This window comes from Danaus plexippus, chromosome 8, assembly GCF_018135715.1.
Source record: "Danaus plexippus chromosome 8, MEX_DaPlex, whole genome shotgun sequence".
Taxonomy (NCBI): domain Eukaryota; kingdom Metazoa; phylum Arthropoda; class Insecta; order Lepidoptera; family Nymphalidae; genus Danaus; species Danaus plexippus.
Window position 1 is genome coordinate 5,692,065 of NC_083542.1, and position 20,337 is coordinate 5,712,401.

General features: G+C 32.7%; 1 protein-coding gene across 4 annotated transcripts; it reads right to left on the reverse strand.

Annotated features, from left to right (window-relative positions):
- Nucleotides 1–2,521: 2,521 nt before the first annotated feature.
- Nucleotides 2,522–18,360, reverse strand: LOC116771184 (transcription initiation factor TFIID subunit 1). Of its 4 annotated transcripts, none has more exons than XM_032662967.2 (35): nt 17,972–18,360; nt 17,727–17,794; nt 17,016–17,236; nt 16,689–16,803; nt 16,139–16,317; nt 15,781–15,955; nt 15,366–15,530; nt 14,898–15,022; nt 14,407–14,648; nt 14,001–14,160; nt 13,336–13,570; nt 12,800–12,985; nt 12,285–12,457; nt 11,796–11,916; nt 11,557–11,714; nt 11,215–11,410; nt 10,567–10,830; nt 10,181–10,314; nt 9,944–10,112; nt 9,664–9,778; nt 9,091–9,290; nt 8,840–8,924; nt 8,621–8,757; nt 7,946–8,116; nt 7,251–7,488; nt 6,859–6,996; nt 6,645–6,775; nt 6,283–6,445; nt 6,048–6,190; nt 5,093–5,267; nt 4,800–4,856; nt 4,512–4,604; nt 4,238–4,368; nt 2,824–2,922; nt 2,522–2,677 (listed from the first exon to the last, which is right to left on the reverse strand). In XM_032662967.2, the coding sequence occupies exons 1-35, from the start codon at nt 18,189–18,191 to the stop codon at nt 2,603–2,605; spliced, it is 5,457 nt and encodes a 1,818-aa protein (XP_032518858.2). In that variant the 5' UTR covers nt 18,192–18,360; the 3' UTR covers nt 2,522–2,602. The 4 variants fall into 4 exon arrangements, with proteins under 4 accessions (XP_032518858.2, XP_032518867.2, XP_061377353.1 ...); XM_032662976.2 differs by having other exon boundaries at nt 6,859–7,003; nt 7,255–7,488; nt 17,016–17,143; nt 17,972–18,358; XM_061521369.1 differs by having other exon boundaries at nt 6,859–7,003; nt 7,255–7,488; nt 14,407–14,645; nt 17,972–18,358.
- Nucleotides 18,361–20,337: the final 1,977 nt, after the last annotated feature.

The following is a 20,337-nucleotide window of genomic DNA, read 5'->3' on the forward strand; positions in this document are numbered from 1 at the left end:
TTTGGAAAGTCCTTTATAATACAGGTATAAAAAATTTTGTGGCGACACGCTCTGCAGCTGTTATACAATTCCATTATATTGCTTTATTACAACTTAAAATTTTATTATAAAACTTGTAATTGTTATTGGATCTTATGTAACAGTTACAAAGTAGTCTTTATGAGCTTAATAAAGAGCACTTTTAATGAACATCATCAATAAGAAGCGCTTAACGTACATAACTAGAGTGATAATTGTATGACTATTTGTAACGCAAATAATTGTAGTTAATTGTTACAAGTCGGAATCTAAGCTCGGTTTATGTAAACAATAGTGAATACTCAGGTCATTTTGAAATATAGCTATAACATAATTCATATTCAACATATAAGTGTACAGATTTTATTTAATATAAGTAAACTTTATTAAATAATAATGACACGCGTGAAGCACCTAATTGAAGAATCGTACGTCGATAATGCTTTTTTATAAATTTTCGTAAAGTTGATACTCTCGTAGTTTTGGACCTAAATAAACCAAAACTACCCAACAACCGTCTTCAGAAAACTGGAAATTTTCATTTACCGATATAATACGAAAACACGAATTAAAGCGATATTCTATTGCTCATTATTTTGGCAAGGTTATACAGGCCGTGGCACAGGTTGGAGTCAGTTACAGTTAGCTACCATTATATTTGTAATCATGCCAGTGAGCCTCAAAATTAGAATTGTTATTTCATTTTACTCTTAATGTCTAAAGCAATAAACTGTTTATAATATTAAATATTTTTAGGGCATTAAGAGTATAGCAATAAATAGACAGTTAAAAACTTAAACACATGTACTTATAAATGGCATGATTTATAAATAACTTTAGTATGTTAGTGATTAGTCTTTTTTAAAAACAATAATAATAATAATTAAATAAACGCATTTATTCAACTCGACAAACTTCTTCGTGTTTTCTTCTCACAATACCCGAGATAATAATTCGTCCAACAAATAAAAACTTTGACATTGGCAAGATATTACACAATTCCAGTGCGAATGAAGACAGCTTAATAAAAATAAGTGAGTGCTAAATTGATAAAATGAAACAAAATGTTATTAATATATAATGTTTAATGAGATCTAAGACTTTCTCGAGTTTTATTCATTTAAATGAAACTAATATATTCTCGGATATATTACGCGGATTTTATTATTTTAAAACTACATAATCCCGACGTTTCGGTTACTTTCAGCAACCGTGATGACGGGCAGACGAGATGTGAATGTCTGTCGGTCGGTACCTTGTTATTTACCATCTACCGCCATCGATTTCTCAATTTTCTGGCGTTCCGCTCTGGATGCCGGCAGAATGCGCTTACAGTGTCACGGACATGGGATTTTATATTTTTAAGGAGGGGGTCCCAGGTGTTGGATAGATTCCAGACATCTTCTCTATTGAAATTGGGATGGTTTTTAATTTCAATAGCCTCGCGAATTAACCTCGGTATATACTTGTCTTCCCGAGCGAGAATTTGTAGTTTATCAAACCGAATGTAGTGGCCTGGTTTGTCCATTGTGTGTTCACACACTGACTTCGACGCGCGTCTATTTTTGATATCTGAGATATGTTCTTTAACCCTTGTACCGATGCTCCTCTTTGTTTGTCCAATGTATGACAAGCCACAGTCACAATCGAGTTTGTATACACCCGCTTGTTCCAAAGGAATGGTACTCTTGATAGGTCTCAAAAATTGGCTCACTTTCCTATGTGCTTTGTAAATAGTCTTGATCGAAACCTTCTTCAAGATGTTGCCTATTCTGTCAGTAACTCCATTCACATATGGTAATATTGCAGGTTGTCTTATATATTATGTCTATATAAATAAAAATTTGTTTCGTATAATTAAATTCAAAAACATTATTAAGTTTGCGAATGGTTTAACCATTTTAAAATCAGATTAGTTTTTAAGCTAGTTAGGTAGGGCTGAATGTTGATTAAGAATTAATTGGGTTTTTAATTTAAGCGTATTTTTGTCTTGGCTAAATTATAATTATTATTTATTACTTGAGACGAAACCTCTCAGCATTCTATGAATTCACCGTGCGGGTGCTGGGTCCATCGCATTTATTTATCATTATTTATCACTTACTATTAATATAATAAAACTTCATTTATAGGGTTGCCACATGTAAAACCAATGTTGCCACTTAAATATGTACATGCAAATCTAGGTGTGTACAATTACGTCTGTTTAGTTTTTTTGTACTTATACTTCATAAAAAAATACACACTAACATTAACATATTTTTGAATTAAATAAAAAAGTGCCGAGATAGTTTTAAAAAATATCATAAATAAATAAACCAATAATAATAATAAAATGAATAAACAAGCTTTATATTATCCCAGATATTCTTAAATTTTGGAAGTTTAAAAAGACTGCAAAAATATTGTCTAATATCGATTATGAGATACACATAATCGATATTAAACGATGTGTCATAAAATCGATTCAGAAATTTGTTATATAAATAAAACATAATCTTAAATAATAAATTCATTTATTTTGCTTATGTAACAAACATTATTATTCTTACATTTTAATCTATGTAAATAAAAAAATATAAATCTAAAACCAAAGTCCATCTTCTGCTTCTTCTTCGCTGTCCGTTACTCTTAGGTCATCCTGAATTACAGGGTCCGGCTGAAAATTTAATATTATTAAATATACAATTTTTTAACATATATCTAAATAAAATACAATACAGTAATTTTCTTATAATACCTTTTAAATTTAAAACCATATAAAGGTAAATAGTCCTTAAGATTTGATAGTTAAATTTAACCAACCTGCCAGTTCTCAAGCGGCTCTTCTTTAAACTGCGTGTGTTCAGGGAGCGCGTCCATCATTGGCGGATCCATGTTCATGTCCGGCTCGATTGGTTCCTCCTAATACAAAATAATAAGAATTAAGTCTTATGCTCAAATATAGAATCATCCGAGAACTGATGCTATTCACTTCTTTTATGCGAGCGGTGAGAATGGTTGACAAGATGCACACGAGATAATTGAGGACAAATAAATCATTTTAAAATCTGTTCATTTAAAAGAATTCGTTGATTAATTTTGTATAAATTTAAAACAAAGCGTAGATTTAACTAGCAATATTAATAAGTGTATTAACGTCCATTTTTTTATCATAAATGTACCAAAACTCGTGTTTTCTTTTTACCCAAGAAAAACGGTGAAATAACATTTTTCTATTATCTTTTTATTGGCGGGCCCATCACAGGATATAATAACTCTGCGTGTGTTTGTGTGTGCTTTAAGAAGAAACTAGCGTAAAAAAATATTATGTAATCTTCTCGATAATTGATGGCAGAATGGATTAGATTTACATTTGTTCCCCCTCCTCCGTTTTACCATTTACATAATAAGAGGTGCCTTGTATTAGTGTGAGGATTATAGGTAGTGGAATATCCGCAAATATTTAATATATATGGTCATTGTTACTAATGTATTATTTAGTTTTAAGGTCTACAGACGTTTTACATTATTTATTTAAACATCGGATCAAGTGCTTGTACTGTTTCTTATTACCATGGCATCGACTACGCCAGGGCAAAATACTAATATTATAAATACGAAGGTTTTTTAATGAGGGAGGTGGCAAACGAGCAGAGGGCCTACTTTATGGGCAGTAGTCACTGTCGCCCATAGACATCCACAACAAGTCTTATATTGTGGATGCGTTGCCAACCTTGGTTATTGAGGAAGAGGGAGGGGTGGGAATAAGGAAGTGGCAGGAAAGGTTGGGACCAGGGAAAGGGCAACCGGATTTCACTCATCGCACGAAACGCAGTCATTAAAGGCTACTTCACCCTGATCTTCTGTGAGATGTTGGTACTTCCTCGGTCGAGCCAGTCCACGTTTAATAGGATATATGGTACTCAAAAACTGCTAAACGGATTTTATAAATACTTTACAGTGCAAAAACGTAGATAACAGAAGAATACAAATTATATAAAGATAAAAATGATCCTGGAATACTGTGACCACACGATCGAGGAATAACTTTGCTTTGTGGGAGTGAAGTCAGGCATCGCGACCTAAAGATGTCGGTACCGATTCGTTGCGTTTCTTTTGTTTCAACACACTGTATACATTTCTATACGACATTAATTCTCAAGTCCACGCGGACGAAGTCACAGGCAACAAGTGTATGTAATGTATTCAAGACTGTGGTAGTGTATATAATAATTACCTTAACAACGGCGGGGTAAGTATAGTCAGTGCTGTGACTGTCCAGGTCGACCAGCTCGTGCGGCTCGTCTGGAACCTCGCGCTTGATGAGGAACTCAGAAGTATCGAAGCTCGAATCAGGAATGTCGTCATCTGTCGAATTTTAATCACAGAACTTTATGTGACTTGCTATCACAATTAATTTATTTGAGACATAAAAAACGTGTTGTTTAGTAAATTCATTAGGTTTTAGGTTACAGCAATAATAATAATAAAATATTTTATTATAAACTGACCAGGTCGAACAGATAATTGTACCATAGCTTCAGCTGCATCTTTTTGTTCGACTTCCTCTAGACCTGAACTTCCACTGTCAGAATATTGTAAATCTGTAATAAAAATATACATACATTTGTATTAGTCAAAAACTAGATGGAAGTTTTGCTATATCCATATTTTGGTACATGCCATGTGTTGTCTAGTTAAGATTAAGATATGTTCTTTTATGAGCAAAGAAAATTATTACTATAATTTCTGCGTTATCATATACATATAACATAATTATATACAAACAAATAATTTACCATCAACCAGACTATTTTGGTCCTTCTTGACACGACTACGTTTCCTCTGTGTGGCATCTATAAGAAATTACAAATCACGTCAAAAACATAATTAGTTTACGATAACCAACCACCAAAATACAATAAAAAGACGAATTTCGACATAAGTAAAACTAAATTACAATTTCGATAGACTTATTTTGATAGTAAAGTTAATTTTGTTACATGTAACGTTATACATATAACATATTAAGTCATTTGCTTGGAACTGAGAAGTATTTTTTTTTGCATGTATTATATGGAATGTCTCATACCATCTGCCATCGATGTTGATGTGCTTGGTTTGTGTTTCTTCGGTCTTCCGCGGCCTCTTTTCTCGTCGCTGGGCGGCGGCGGGTCATCTTCTAACTCAGACTGCTCAGCATCCTCTAACATCTTTTGCTGAACGCGTGCTATATTCGCCTCCAGCTGACTCACGTGCTCATCGAACTGGAAAAGACAAATAGTATAAGTTAAGATGTTTGTAAATAAGTCATTGCAAACTAAGTTTTAAAAACCTTAACATAATTAACATCTCAATATACGCGAGATAAATCATAATAATAGAAAAAGTAGCGATAACAAAAACAAAACTACTAATAATGTCTCCATTTTTGAATATCTAGGAAGATTTCCTAATGATATCAAAAACACTTTGTACAGAAAGAAAATAATTATAAGATTACCTATAAAATGATACATAGTTATCTGAATCTAATTCATTATAATTTAATAAAGATAACCTATATATTCGCGAATTTCAAAGCGCGTATGATGATAGAGCTTACGGTTTCTTGGGACACCAACATCCCCAAAGACCATGCCATCAACAAATATTACGAGCACACAAACGAACTCACTCGAAATAGGTTCGTCGTGAATTTATACGCGGTAGAAGTGGGAGCGAGAGGTACAACGGCTAAATCTCTCTACAAGCTATTAAAAGACTTGGAACTGTTTAGAACTCACTACTATTCATTCTTTGAACGTACTTCAAAGGCAGTCCTAGTAGGTTCTTTTCAAATTTTGTTAGGTAGGGAGAGGAGCTTGGACAGTGGAGGTGAGCGTTTAACGCGCGTTAGTTAGGGGCCCCTTAAACCTACATTTGGGCGCAAGTCCCAGGCACTGTTGAAGATCCTCTCCCTGCAACGCAATGGACCCGGCACTAGCACGGTGAATCCATTGAATGCTAAGAGGTTTTCTTCTCTGTCTGTAATATAAAAGTGTTACCTGTTCTAGGGCTTCTTGGGTTACTTTGAGTACGGCCTCGGCCTGTCTCGTGAACTGTGAGTTAAGTCCGTTGTAAGCACGACAGTTATCCACCAACAACTGTATATCCCGAAGAAATTCCTCCCGACTGTGGTACTTATGAGCTAAAAAAAGGGTAATTGTTAGTTTAAAAACCACTCTAGCACAATAGCATTAAAGTCGAATTTAAGAAACCATGTGAGGCTATCAAACCAACCTTGTATTTTCTTTCCTATCGTCTCCATGTCGATTGGTTTTTTAATAACATTATAGTAATCTTTGACCTGTTTCTTGTTAACTGGTTTCAGGAATGGCCAAGCTTCCGGCATAACTTTAAGTTTCGTTGTTAAGAGATTCTCAAAAATAAACGATAAAGCCACCTGAGGAACAAAATTTTTTAATGGTTTTTAAATGATTAGTTGACTTTTGACATGCCCGGGGTGGGACAGAAAAATATTTATTGTATTTCGAAATAACATACTAATAGTATTTAAATTTAGATTTCTTTTAACTATTATAAGTGCAACTGATATTGTAAAAAAATATATTTTTAAGTCTATTATAGTCTTTTTTTCAGACCTGGTCGTTATCATCTAGCAGCGGGTTGATTTGTTTCTCCAGTTTCATAAACTGTTCCTCTTTCTCTGCCAGTTTTTCGAAACAGCGTTGCATCATACGCTGCGCTGCTACCGTCAAGCTGCTCGTAGGACCTGTATTAGCATAAAAAAATATATAATGAAAATGTAATATAATTATAAATATTATAAGCGATAATTTTAATATTTCAACTCACCATTGTAAAGAGTAGAATTTTCTACGATCTGGTTGACATCAGCCAAGAATTCTTCGCGGCTTTGATAGTGTTTTTGCCTCAAATTGTCCCTTATAGTCTGTAGATCCATCGGCCGCGATACGATACGATAGTAATCCGCTACCAGCTAGTGAAAAGAAAATCGAACGAAGTCAAGTAATTCTATCCTCTTGTGCTGTGCACTAGTGCCTTAATTTCAATATATTATATAAAAACACAAAGGCTAATTAAATTTCTAAATATAAAACATAAAAAACAAGATCCGATTTTGTGTAAGTTACTTTGGAAATTAAAGTTGGATTATTTCTTTGCGCACAAAATATATCACACTATCTACAAAAACTTATTGATATCCAAGTCATATCTATAGCAACGTACCTTCGGATTGACTGGGAACAGGAAGGGTTGTACATCGGGGAGGTGTCTCATAGTGTTCAATACGTCTTCTAATAGGGACGAGAGAGTCACTAGTGGATCAGTTCTGCGTCTTTCCGCTGGTCTTTTGACGAGATAATCACAAGAATCACTGGCAGTGCCGCGTCTCTTGGTTCGCCCAGCAGCTCGGACCTCGCGACGACTGCCGCTACGACGACGAAGCTCCTCCGAAGATTGCTGTTGATTGTGAAATTTATTTAAATGAAAATAGTCTTTAAAATAACATACTTTTAAAAACAATTTTGTAATATATGTTTGCGGTACATAAATTACCGATCTTTATTCATTATATTTGATTGAACCCAGAAATATTAGGAAAAATTTTAAGTTGGATTTAGAATTCTTATAAGTGTTTATCGGTAGGTGTTTGTGCTTATAGCATAGCTAGTTTTGTAAGTACTTATAATGTAACCACCAAAAATGTAGAAATTGTAATTAGAATTTTTTTCCAAAATCTACAAATAAAAGATTGGAACTAGAAACTTAAAATTGCCTGAAATCGATAATTTTTAACTTTTATATAACCATTTATGATTTAGAAAACTATAAATGACTCAATAAGTTTTAAGGATATCAGGTTTCGTTCAGGCGTACATTTAATTACATACACATTATCGACTAGTATATTTATTACCTTAACAAATTTAGAAGGTAGTGTGAGCTTGGTTCCATCCACATATCCAAGGTCAAGGTCGTCAGGTTCGGGGGCTGGTTCATCATGTTCGGGGGTCACCGCCCCGCCCCCTGTGTATAACGGACACGCCTTGTTTGTACGCATGTGACCAACTTGACCGCACGCTCCGCACTAGGAATAATATAGAACCAGTTAAGAAATAGCCTATTTAGTATATACCATTAGAAGGCTTAGACTAGTACTGACTAGATTAGACTAGACTAGATTATTGAAATTATTCAACCTAAGTGTCATCTAGTAAATAACTGATTGGTTTTTTATCAAGTTAATTAGACTCGAATTCAGCCTGCGCGCTTGCTCGTGACCATTTCATGTCTAGTCTTTGCTGAATTGTAAGTTATGTATTTGACACAAATATTTTACAAGAAATTGTGTCATGTTAGGAGAAGGAGTAATAAGAAGGTGTGACAAACATCACCAACTACATAAATAAATTTAGTTCACAGGTCGTATAAATTAATATAGAAGTAGATTTATTGTGAAAATAAAATCTCTACAACAATACATATTTTCATAATTGTTTTCTATAGAAAATTTAATCAAAAACCATATCTTTTGTCGTCCTAATTTTTATATACCAATATGAATAGAAAAATTATGATACTATCTTTCTACCTTTAATTTCAAATCGGGCTTCAATTTGGCCCGTCGTCTAGATGGTGTGTGAAGATCCGGTTCCTGTTTGATCTGACCCAATGGGATCAGGCCAGGTGATTTGGACCCTAGGTCAGACATGGTCGACATGTTCATACCTGAAGATAGAAAGCAATTGTTGGCATTTGAAAACATAAATAATGGTATAAAATTCAAATTTAGAACGATAGATGAACTTACTATCACTGATAGATGAACCAGGTACTGATACATTTCCAGCCAGTCTCTCCCTTTCTTGGTTCCTCTTGATACGTCTCAATTGTTCCTGAATAATAAAAATACATTGATGACTATATGAATTTAAATAAATTTAAGATTAAAAGGTACTAATTACGGGTTAAACACATGGGACTATTTGATACAGAACCATGAGCTATCTTTAATATTCCTCTATAATTCATATATAAATCTAAATCTGTTTTAAGTCTCACCTGAATCCTTCTCTTTTCTCTCTTCATTTCTTCCTTCTGTGATTCATCCATTGTGGCGAATTGTCGTATGAAAGCGTCGTCTTTCGTGGACCTTATTTTGGTGTAGGCCTCTATGACTGCTGCCTTTCTTACTAACTCGACACGCGTGTATCTTTGACCGGAGGCGTTTCGGAACGTCCTTACGATGCGAAGGACGCGACCTTGATGATTTATATTCCATTTATATGTACTCACTTTTTTATTTAAATAATGTTATAAGAAATATAAGCATAAATACAAAAATGTCTATGTGCGTTAATTGGACTGTATGCACTACAAACATTGTATAGCTGAAGGTAAATCGATTTCGAGAACATTCAAAAAACAACTTAACTATATTTAGTTAGGTAGAAGAATTCTGTATGGATAAAGATCAGCTTAGTATTTTTTTTTTTAGTATTGAGATTTTTGTTAAACATTTTTGTTTTATGGACATTGTTCAGCTGATCGTGCAAAGAACAAATTAAAATAATTAAGAATATTATATCTCTATGTCAATTAGTAATTAATTAGCCACATTTCTCCATACTTCACCTTGGTTTGAAGATTGCTGTTGGTCCTGTTGATTTATCTGAGGTTTCTTTTCAGATTGTCCTAATATCATTTTTCGCAGTTCAGCTCTCTCAGCCTCCTCTCTTTCCATGCTCAACTACCAAAAAAATAATATATTATTATAATTAATTGAATTTAGATTCTTGTATTGACGTCTGAATGGTCCTAAGAGTGATAGGATTTTTGAACGGCAATAAATTATGATCATATACTTTCACTTCGAAATATGAACTGTTGGAAATATTGCAAAATAATTCTTTACTTGTTCGGTAGTCTTCTTATTGGCCAGCATATTTTCTAAATTCTTTCCCATTTCTTCGAGGTCTGATTCTTCACTGACGGAGCTTTCCGCCTCGTCTGTACTAAGCACTTCTGTGCTTGTCAGTACACGGTTTTGTAATTCGAATATACGTTGACATTCCTCTTTATATCTGCAAATAGAAACAAATATATATTTCTTATGGAACTATTTTTATTTATTTTATATATATTTGCGAACCTCTCCTGGTGTTCGGCTATTGAAAATCTATTTCCTCTAGAGAATTTAGTCATTCCTTCTTCACCGGCCTTGGCTTTCTCCGTTGACAAAGTTCTCACCACGTCGATGACTTCCCAGCGAGACAGTTTTTTTATCTTTTAACAAAAAATATTTAAAAAATTACAAATTCTTTTAAATCATAAAGAAGTATGAGCCAGTGACACCTACTAAGATAAAAATAATTTATAAGAGATCATATATGATGAAATAAAAACGATTTACTTTTACATGTTAGTCAAAACCTTTTTAATTTTTATTTAAATTACTTATTTATAAAATATAAAACAGTTGACATGTATGAGAATTAAAAGATAATTTGTTCGTAACAAATTTCGTTAACAACTCACTTCTTCCTCAGGCACACCAAATTTCCTCAACAAGGCCTTAGCGTTATTCAAACTAAGCCTTCTCAGATCAGCGTCAGTACCGGTCACAGTTCTCTTAGGTTGCTGTTCCTCGTTCGGTTGCTGGGTTGGTTTGTTGGGAACCCGGACGTATGAAAACCCTTCACCGCAACCAGTGGGATCTGCAACGCCCGTCAGCTGTAGGAGACATTTTCCTCGCATAGCCTGGATGTAGGCGCGAGTTGTGTTCCAAGGAGCTACTTTCACCTGTTGATGTTATATTTTATGCATAAATAGTTTGAAAAAGATTGTGTAGCACACTGATTCTATTGAAATGTTGTAATCAATTGTAATCTTACATTTAATATTTATGACATTATCAATCAAATTTACTTACCAGAATTCAATGATAAAGTTAAAGACATTATATAAATATAAATTCGAAATGATATTTAATAATCAGTTAGGACTGTTCCAATTCAAAAACCACTTATTTTGACTGCTATTTACACCAATAATATAAAAAAAAACATATTGGTACTGTTTTCGTAATTAGGTTACATCTGAACTTAGTTTGCCCTATGTACAATAAGTTTAATAGTTATCAATAGTTGTAATTAGACGGTTATCAATAGTTGTTATTTAAGTTACTTCGTCATCCATTTTGAGCTGTAGTTCCTCATCATCGTCCTCCTGGGGCGTGAATATGAACTTCTCCCCATAGCCGGCGTCCTTGAGACGTTGTTCCGCCGCCGCCATACTAAAGTACGCACAACACTGCTCCGGGGAAACCATAGCTCGAATCTCCTCTTCGGAGGGTAGACGGAAATCTGGCTTTATCACCCACCTGAAGGATTCAGATATTAAATGACAGTAGAAGAAAAATCTATCATCATGTATATCTAGGTTATATGAACTATCACGTATATAGAATAACAGATAGAGAATGAATAGACATCGCTGTTATAAGAAGAAAATACTTCTGCTTCTTACCAGTTAGAATCTGTTCCGGTTCTTTTGAAGTCAGCGCATAGTTTGAGACGTTTACGTATTGAGCTTTCTGAATGAGACGGAAAAGCTCTTTTAATATCATCCATCTTTATACGGCGAGGATTATCCCGAGATTTCCAGAATAATCTGTATATGAAAACCTAAACATTTTTTTCCATTAAATATTGTAAATTATGTTGAAACTATATTCGTGGACTTAATTTTTTATAGAAGAAAATTACCTGCAAAAAGTCTCTAACAAAATTGTTGGCTCTCTTGGAATTTGGTCCAGGCACCTCATACAGTGGACATTCTTGACCAGCAACAAATAATGCATCAACTTCTCGGATATAGTATGCTTGTCTGCAACATGTAATAACATAAAAATCATTCACAAATAGCAGATATCATGAACAAAAAAATTATAAAATCATGTACAAGTAGCAGCTAGTGTCATTTACAAGCTAGCTATAAATTTTATTACATGCCGCAAACGAAACATGTGTACAAAAATATAAAAAGTGTAATACTTTAACACTAACTGAATTACTTATAACATTTAATATTCCTTGATTCACATGAAAAATATATTGAATTTTCAAAATTCCTGCAGTGAGACAAATGCAGAAAGAGCACTTGACACGCACACTATAATAATTGCAATCTCGATTTACAACCGTATTCCAAATGGTTTAAGGTTGCATTTGATCAACGCTTGTATTTCATCTCACCTCGTTCTTATTATGAGGAAATCTGTGGAGGAAAGTGTGTGTTCGTATATCGGTGCTCGGTACATATTGTTCTCAACGACCGGTTGCGTCGCGCCCGGCGGCAATATACCCAAGAACGGTGATGTATGAGCGTAGGCTATTTCACCGTATTTCATTGGCTTAGGACCGTTATCCTTAAAAAAATATGCTAATTAATATTCCGTTATAGATAGTTAGCCTTATTTAGTATTAAATCTCATTAGCCTTGGGGCTTCATTACTTTGTTTTTGGAATCCTTTTTGAAAAATTAAGTATCGTTTAAATTACCAGCATTTAATTGACAAAATTTAATTTCCGAACTGCCCTATATGGGCAAAATGATTTCTTAAACATAGTTTAAATCAAAATGACACAATTATTACTAACATGAACAGTATAATGTTAGACAAAAAAGAAAAATATAATAATTTTGTACATCCAATGGGCGCAATCTAGCCTTACTAATAGGAATAAAAATAAATCTCACTAATACTAACTTTAGTAGCTGTACGCTTGTAATAGTTCTTGATTTTAGTACACATGCCCACTTGACTTATGAGTGGGGGATGTTCTTCACAGAATTCAACCAGTACTAAATCACCATCTCTGCCGCTTAGGTCTTCAGGAGTTCTCATGAAGAAGACATCCCCACCACCTGATGCTAGACGTTCGGCTTCGCGTTGCTGTTATTTATATATTTGACTCATTAATTTTATCTATATTCAATATAATAACTATGAATGGGAGTGTGCATTTAAAACAAATAGGCAATTTTCGTAAGATTTTAAATGCAGTATGGAGGTCTAGTATGTGTGATTATTATTTATTATTATATATTAAAGACGTTACTGTAATATATTTTGTATCAAAATTATGATTAGACTCATTCAAGGTCGGCAACGCATCTACAACACCTCTCATGTTGCAGATATCCTAAATACTTATCATCAGGTAGGTCGTCTGCGCCTTTGCCTCTTTGGGAAATAAAAAAAACAAAAAGTTATAAGTATTGTGTTATAAGACATATGTGTACTTTGGCCTTTTTCTTAATGTGCTTCAGTAGCGGTTGCACGGGATGTGGTCCTGGGGCGGCTAGAGGTCCATAGGACAATTTTCTCATGGCTGGTCGATGGAAGGCGCGGAGTCTCGCGGGGCCCATGTGGGTCTGGATGAACGGTGCCCTGAGCTCAACCACCGGAGTACTGTGCTGTATTAACTGACCTCCGCCAACTTTAAGACGAGGGTTCTGAGATTTCGGCTGGTAATATCTGGGAGTTTTATTGCAATCATTATTTTTAATCAACCAAATAACATTTATAAGATTCTGTATATAATATATGTACCAATATTTCTGTCTTCGCAAAAATCACAAAAAGTATTTAAATCAATATTTAATTCTGGTTTTCAACATTTAAAATATTTGTTATTATTATATTTTCTTTAAGTTATTTTGTTATATTAATAACAACATAAATTAAAAAAAATAACTTAACTTAAAATTATAATTCTTTATGTGAAGTTAAATATAAAATTTTGCTGACAATGTTTGTTTATTATTATATGTCCGTACTTCCCATATGTATTGTATACATACGACAAATATAATCATTACTGTTACTCAGAGCTTCAAAGTACTTTCGTTAATTTCACTCAAAGAATACATTCAACTATTTCATCTATCAATAAAAGCTCACTTACACGTCATTGGATATATTAAAGGGGTCTCTGTCTGGTGACTTTGGCGGTGGAGGGGGAGCGTCTTCTTGCAACACGTTTATGACGCCCGCCTTACCGAGCAATATCTTAGACTTCTTAACATGTGGATGAGGTATTTTCACTTTTGGAGCCGGTCCTCGTTCTGAAACACAATAGAAAATAACATATTTCTAATTATTCTTGAGTTAAAAGATTTAAATATTATATACAGTTCATGTAAAGGCCACTGATGGGACTTTTTGTATTTTAGATTAATAAACAAAAAATAAAGATTGATTTTTCCTTGAGAAAAGCTGTTTTCATGGGATAAATTTGTGTTCTAGAATCTAGCTAACCATATGCTATCGTAGCAAGATTATATCTAAGTATATATATATATATAAATTACCTCTCGTAATCTTAGATGGATCCACGTCATCGGGTATACCCAATATAATATTCTCGTCATTGGGGTCCAGAGTAAGTATCTTTGGTTTGGGTATCTTGGGCATGTTCTCAGCGTCCCATATAACTTCATCTTCCCACGTGCCATAGACCAATTCTTCATTTTCCACGGGGAAAATACTGTACCATGTATTGTCCTCACCCTCGCCATTCGTTCCAGGATTAATCGGTGTAGATGACGAGCTTCTAGAGACAAAAAAGTTATACATGGTTGCAATGTATGAGAGAGAATGCATATGTGAGAGAAAGATAATTTTTAATGAAATGCTTTAGAAATGTGAATTTTTTTTTGTTAAGTTAGCTATAAAACATATTTACAATGGTAACTAAAATGCCGTTAATTATAGCAAGGAAGGGATTTAATTCGTACAGAAAAGGGTCTATACATTATCTTAGATATGTATGTACATATGTACATATATTGTGTATACTAACGAGGATGGCTTAGCTGTTAGCGGCGCGGGAGGCGGTCGTCCATGAGAAAACTGTTGAGCGGTTCGACTTCCAGAAGTAGGGACCCAGCCAGCAGCGTTACTCTTACTGTTTAATCGAGCCAGCACCTTAAATATAAGAACAAAACCTGATTATGTCTATACAGCATATAATAATCACGGTGACTGTTATGACATCTCATGTACTGGAAACATTTTTTAAACCTAGTTATGAAGGTATGTAGTGATATTAATAATATTATTCATATATATATTGAAATAAAAGTAACAAAAATGACATCACACATATAGTAAAAATATTTATTGCACCTTAATAATTACAGTATATGAAACTTATTGAACATATAGATATTAGTATGTTTTACATTGATCGGTGAGTGAAAAATACTGATGTGTCTAGAAAAAGCTATGTTTTTACTATCTATATACTATTTTTCCAAATAAACCCTACCTTATGTTTTATCTCACTGCCATCCCAGACGACATCGTCCTCCCATTGTAATTGGGAGACCATAAGGAAAGCGTCATCAGGGAACCCACTATCAGGACTGTCAGCTTTCTCACACTCCTCATCAATAACTTCTTCACCTGTTTTATCTCGTTCTGGAGATTGCGCCTGTAATGAAATTAAAACATTAATATATAATGAAATTAAATTATCACGTTTAAGTAAAAAAAAACTAAAAAAATAAATGGCTCTTGATACCTCTTTTACAAAATATATTTTTTTTAATAATGACTAAAATTACAATGCAGGATCAAAACCTTTAGATGTCAAAGGTCATAAGAATCAAGTTAACCGATTTAACGTCTTTTAAGGAAAGAATAAATAAAATTATTTTGTTATATTAAAACATTTTACACACCTTTAATTTAAATCCATAATCGAAACCTTCCCCCGTCTCTGGTACATTGAGCATATCATACCAAGCCTGAGCTGGACCAAAACGCCAGTGAGCGGGTGTTGGTTTTTGAGATTTATCGCCAGAGGACTGTGAGTTCGTCTCTTGTGTGGATACTTGAGGCGTTTCTTCCATAGGCCTGAAATATTTGAAATTGTAGCTATTATCAAAGTAATAAAAGAATAATATACAGGAACAATTGTTATTAATTCCAAATTTAGTAATGCATATGTTTTTATATAAATATTTTAATTGATCATTAATATATTTAAACTAAAAAAGTCTATGGTCAATGAATATTATGTATATATATAGTTCATACTTGAGAAATTTCTCTTCATCGTCACTAGCATACTGAATTTCCTGTAATTCTATCTGTGGTGGTGTGTCACTACTGGTGCTGCCACTACGTTTTCTTCGCCTACGTTTCTTCACGCCTCGCCATATCTGAGGCAGACTGGAAAGTTTCCCCGGACCAAACAACCGCGAAAACAATAGCACCTTTAAAATAAGAAAAGTTGCTTTAAAAACCATTATAAAATATTTACAATTATTATTTTTTAAATCAATTAAAAATTAAACAGGACTATGACATTCAAATATATGTCTTAAATATACATGTATTAAGATTTTATTTCATTACCGAAATAAAATTTATAATGGATTTTTCTGTTAGCCCTAAAACCAATATAAGACCTGAAATCGCAGCTTTGTTATGATCTCAAATTTGGATAAGTTAAAAGCAATGTGCATATTGTGGACTAGGTATATAAATATGTATATATAATTTTCTAAGCCGTTTTAAACTCCATATTTTAGGACATATTTTTAAAAAATCTTTATAAATATAGCTCATAATAATCATAACTTACTTTGTCTGGTCTAAAGTCAGGGAATAACTCTGTTACATCAACACCAGCATACTTTGATGGTAACATTGCAGCTAGAGGTGTCTCCAATTTCTTAGGCTTTTCAGTTTTCTGTCTCCTGAAACGTTAAGTTAATGTGTACATACATACTTTTAAGATAACAAAACTTTTTATTACTTGACTATAAGAAATAAAATGTATTTAGTTACTTGAGTTTAATACATACATTAAATTAATATAGAGTAACAATCTCAATAAAAATGTTGGTATCCCTATGGCTATAGCGTGCATCAAGGTAAAGTGATATTACCATAATATATTTGCACTTACGGCACAGTTGACGGGGGAGGCATAAGTTCACCATCACCTTCCATATCACCCTCATAACCTTCATCATTGTTACTCTCATTTTTCTCAACTTTTGGCTCATTCCAGTTTTCAATAGTATCTTTTTCATTCTGCGAAGAATCACTTTTAATACCCTCGGACTGATTTTCACATTCATTTTTGACGGATACATCATCATTAGTGACTACTTTTGTTTCTATGTCCTATTAATTACATAAATAAATAATTAGATATCGCATATAAATAATAGTATATGTGCAAATATATATAAATAGATAATAAGCCAAAAGCTACTGTTGAATTTATGCATTTCCACTATATGTTTTATATATATATTTATATTACGAATAAATAAGAGATACAACATACACAAATATTATTTTAATTTAAAATAAACTAACAGAATTTAGTAACACATTTATTCTTTAATGTTATCAATAAACAGTTTGATTTATTTTAGTCACAATGTAATTTTTAACAAAACAAATAAGTCAACCTAAATATAAGTTTTACAACAATAATTTCACATCAACAAAATGGTTCTAGTCATTTTAAATTATATTTGTTATAGTTAACACATCAATATACATTTAATATAGGGAAATAAATGTTTGTTTAATAAAGTAATTTGTTTTTAATAATCTATATATGTTGGACATAAAGTATATATTCCATGGTATACTGTGTTTCTACCTTTTCTTCATCAACAGCATCATCAATATCAAAGAAATCAACAGCTGATGGACTTTTTTCTGAATAATCTGAAAATTATAAGAAACAATTTAATATGGCGTCCTAGATATACAGTTGTAAGAAAAACAAGTAAACAACAGTATTAGACTTTCCACAAACATGTAATTAATAAGTATTAATTATGATATAAGTAATATATAAAACAGTGTTCTAGGTTACGATTACCCAAAAACATAAACGGATACCTTTTTCTTCCTCTTCCTTTACAATATCATTTTCATCCAACACCTCTGATATTATAGAACCAAGTCCCAATCTGTTAAGAGACGACAGCATGCGTTTGGATTCATCATCTAGTATCCCATTATCTTCAAGCTGTCCAGTCTCGTCTATATTACCAAACAAAAAGCCAGTCAGGTCCATTCCAGACCGGCCGTTTTCATTTGGGTCATCACTATCACACATTTTGATTTAACAATCTGAACTTTTATATGTGGAAAGTAGGACTCTAAAAATTATTAGGCATCATAATAACAAAATATTTATTATACAGTTAGTTGCGAAGTTCAAAGTAATATATTATTAGTATTAAGTTAGTAAATGTCAAGCGTAGGTGCTACTTGTACTAAAATAAAAAATAAAAATATAAGTTGTCATGTGTCATTTTGTTGTCTATACCATACACAACAAAATATTTTAAGAGGTCAGACTTCCACAGCTTAGTAAATTAAAAAAAATGAGTTTTATGGAAAAAAAACATACATGCATAGTTATTGAAATGTAACATGATGTAAAATATAAAAACAAATATAATAAAGCGGCCACTTCAGTTTAATAAAGATTTGTTACAATAAGACAGAATTATGTTCCCTACCAAATAAGTTTTAATTTAAAAGAAACTAATATTTTTCGGATATACTACGCGTACTCATTAAATGAGTTTAAGGTTTCAAATTTTACAGATTGACGATTTTGATCTATTTTGTCATAAGTCTATGAAATAAAAAAAATGGGTCACGTATTATTACACTTAAACACCAAATTATATGTAAAGCTAACTGTTCTCAGAAAATTATGTCAAAAATATGATTTTCTGTTTTGGCCCTCTATTTAGTTGACAGTTGACAGCACTGTGTTTATATTTTTAACTGACTTTGGTCATTATTGTTTACTTATTAGTTATTACTTATTACTTGACACGCCACTAAGAAGAAGAAGTTATTACTACTTTATGCTTACTACGGTATCCATTTCATTAGAGTAAAGTTCGTGTTATTTACGCAAACCGTAAGTAAACTCTAATATGGTTACTGTTAATATTTAACATACTAGATAAAAGCATTGTTTTAACTGTGCTGTATTATGTCGATGCAACGATCCAAAATATTTGCCTTTTGAGATATCTGTTAATGTTTGCTATTATTGGAACTTTGGATTGCTACATGATGCTTTTTTACAAATAAAGCTTTTTTTCAGTATAGTATACTTTAGATCTCGCCAGAAGTTACAAATGCAGTAAGCAATAATAATAGTTGTTTCTGTATAGTTGCTGCAGTAGCTAATAATTTTTCTTAAATTATAAATTTGTCAACAGTAACTCATAGGATTACATTGTATTACCATATGATATGCCTACACTCAATGTCAATATTGTTTATCTAAATGTAAGTGTACAGACTCCACTTTTCTTTTTAAATTGTGTGAAAATAAATATAGACTTACTTTTCATCTCTACTATCTGTTCCATTTAAATAATAATTTTAACTTGATTACTTATTTTATGTTGAATGATTTAATTTTGTAACTTCCATACAAATGGAGTATAGAATACATAAAATAATAATAAAACATAGTTTTGATAATTATCTGGATGTCCTGTATTGACTTCTTCAAAGTGGCAATATTTGAAATTAATTACAATATAAATACAACAAAAAGATAATTAATCACATTCTGATATTAAAGTTACAGCATACATGTACTGCACTTAGATATACTGAAAGAAAGATAAATTACTGTAAACAGTTTACTGCTAGTGGATTCCTTCTATAACATTGATACATAACCCTTAATATCAGATATTAAAATATTCATAAAGGCATTGATATCAACCCCATAATAAAAAAATGAAATATGTTTAAATGAAACCAATACTTTGCAGATTATTAATCATTTTTTATTATTTTAAAATACATACTGCCCACATTTCGGTTACTTTGCAGCAACCTTGATCACGGGCAGATCAGATGTGATTGTCTGTCAGTTGGTCTTGTTATTTATCATCTACTGCCAATGATTTCTTAATTTTCTGGCGTACCATTCTGGACTCAGAATGTGCTTCCTTGTTACAGGGTCCTGCAGTGTCCTTACTGTATCACGGACATGGGATTTCATATTTTTAAGCAGGGCTTCCAAGTGTTGGATAGATTCCAGCCATCTTCTCTATTAAAATTGGGATGTTTTTTAATTTCAATAGCTTTGTGGATTAACTTCAGTATTTACCTGTCTTCACAAGCAAGGATTTGTGTTTTATCAAACCGAATGTAGTGGCCTATTTGTCCATTGTGTGTTCATACACTGCCGACAACAAGCTGACTGTTTGACGGGCGCC

Excerpts from the sequence above, each read along its gene's own strand:
- LOC116771184 (XM_032662959.2), bottom strand. The coding sequence starts at position 18,191 with ATGTGTGATAGTGATGACCCAAATGAAAACGGCCGGTCTGGAATGGAC. Across the intron at positions 16,804-17,015 it reads CCTCCCCCGTCAACTGTGCC|GAGACAGAAAACTGAAAAGC; the intron begins GTAAGTGCAAAT and ends TTAACGTTTCAG. Across the intron at positions 12,986-13,335 it reads ACATTAAGAAAAAGGCCAAA|CAACGCGAAGCCGAACGTCT; the intron begins GTACACATATGT and ends TATAAATAACAG.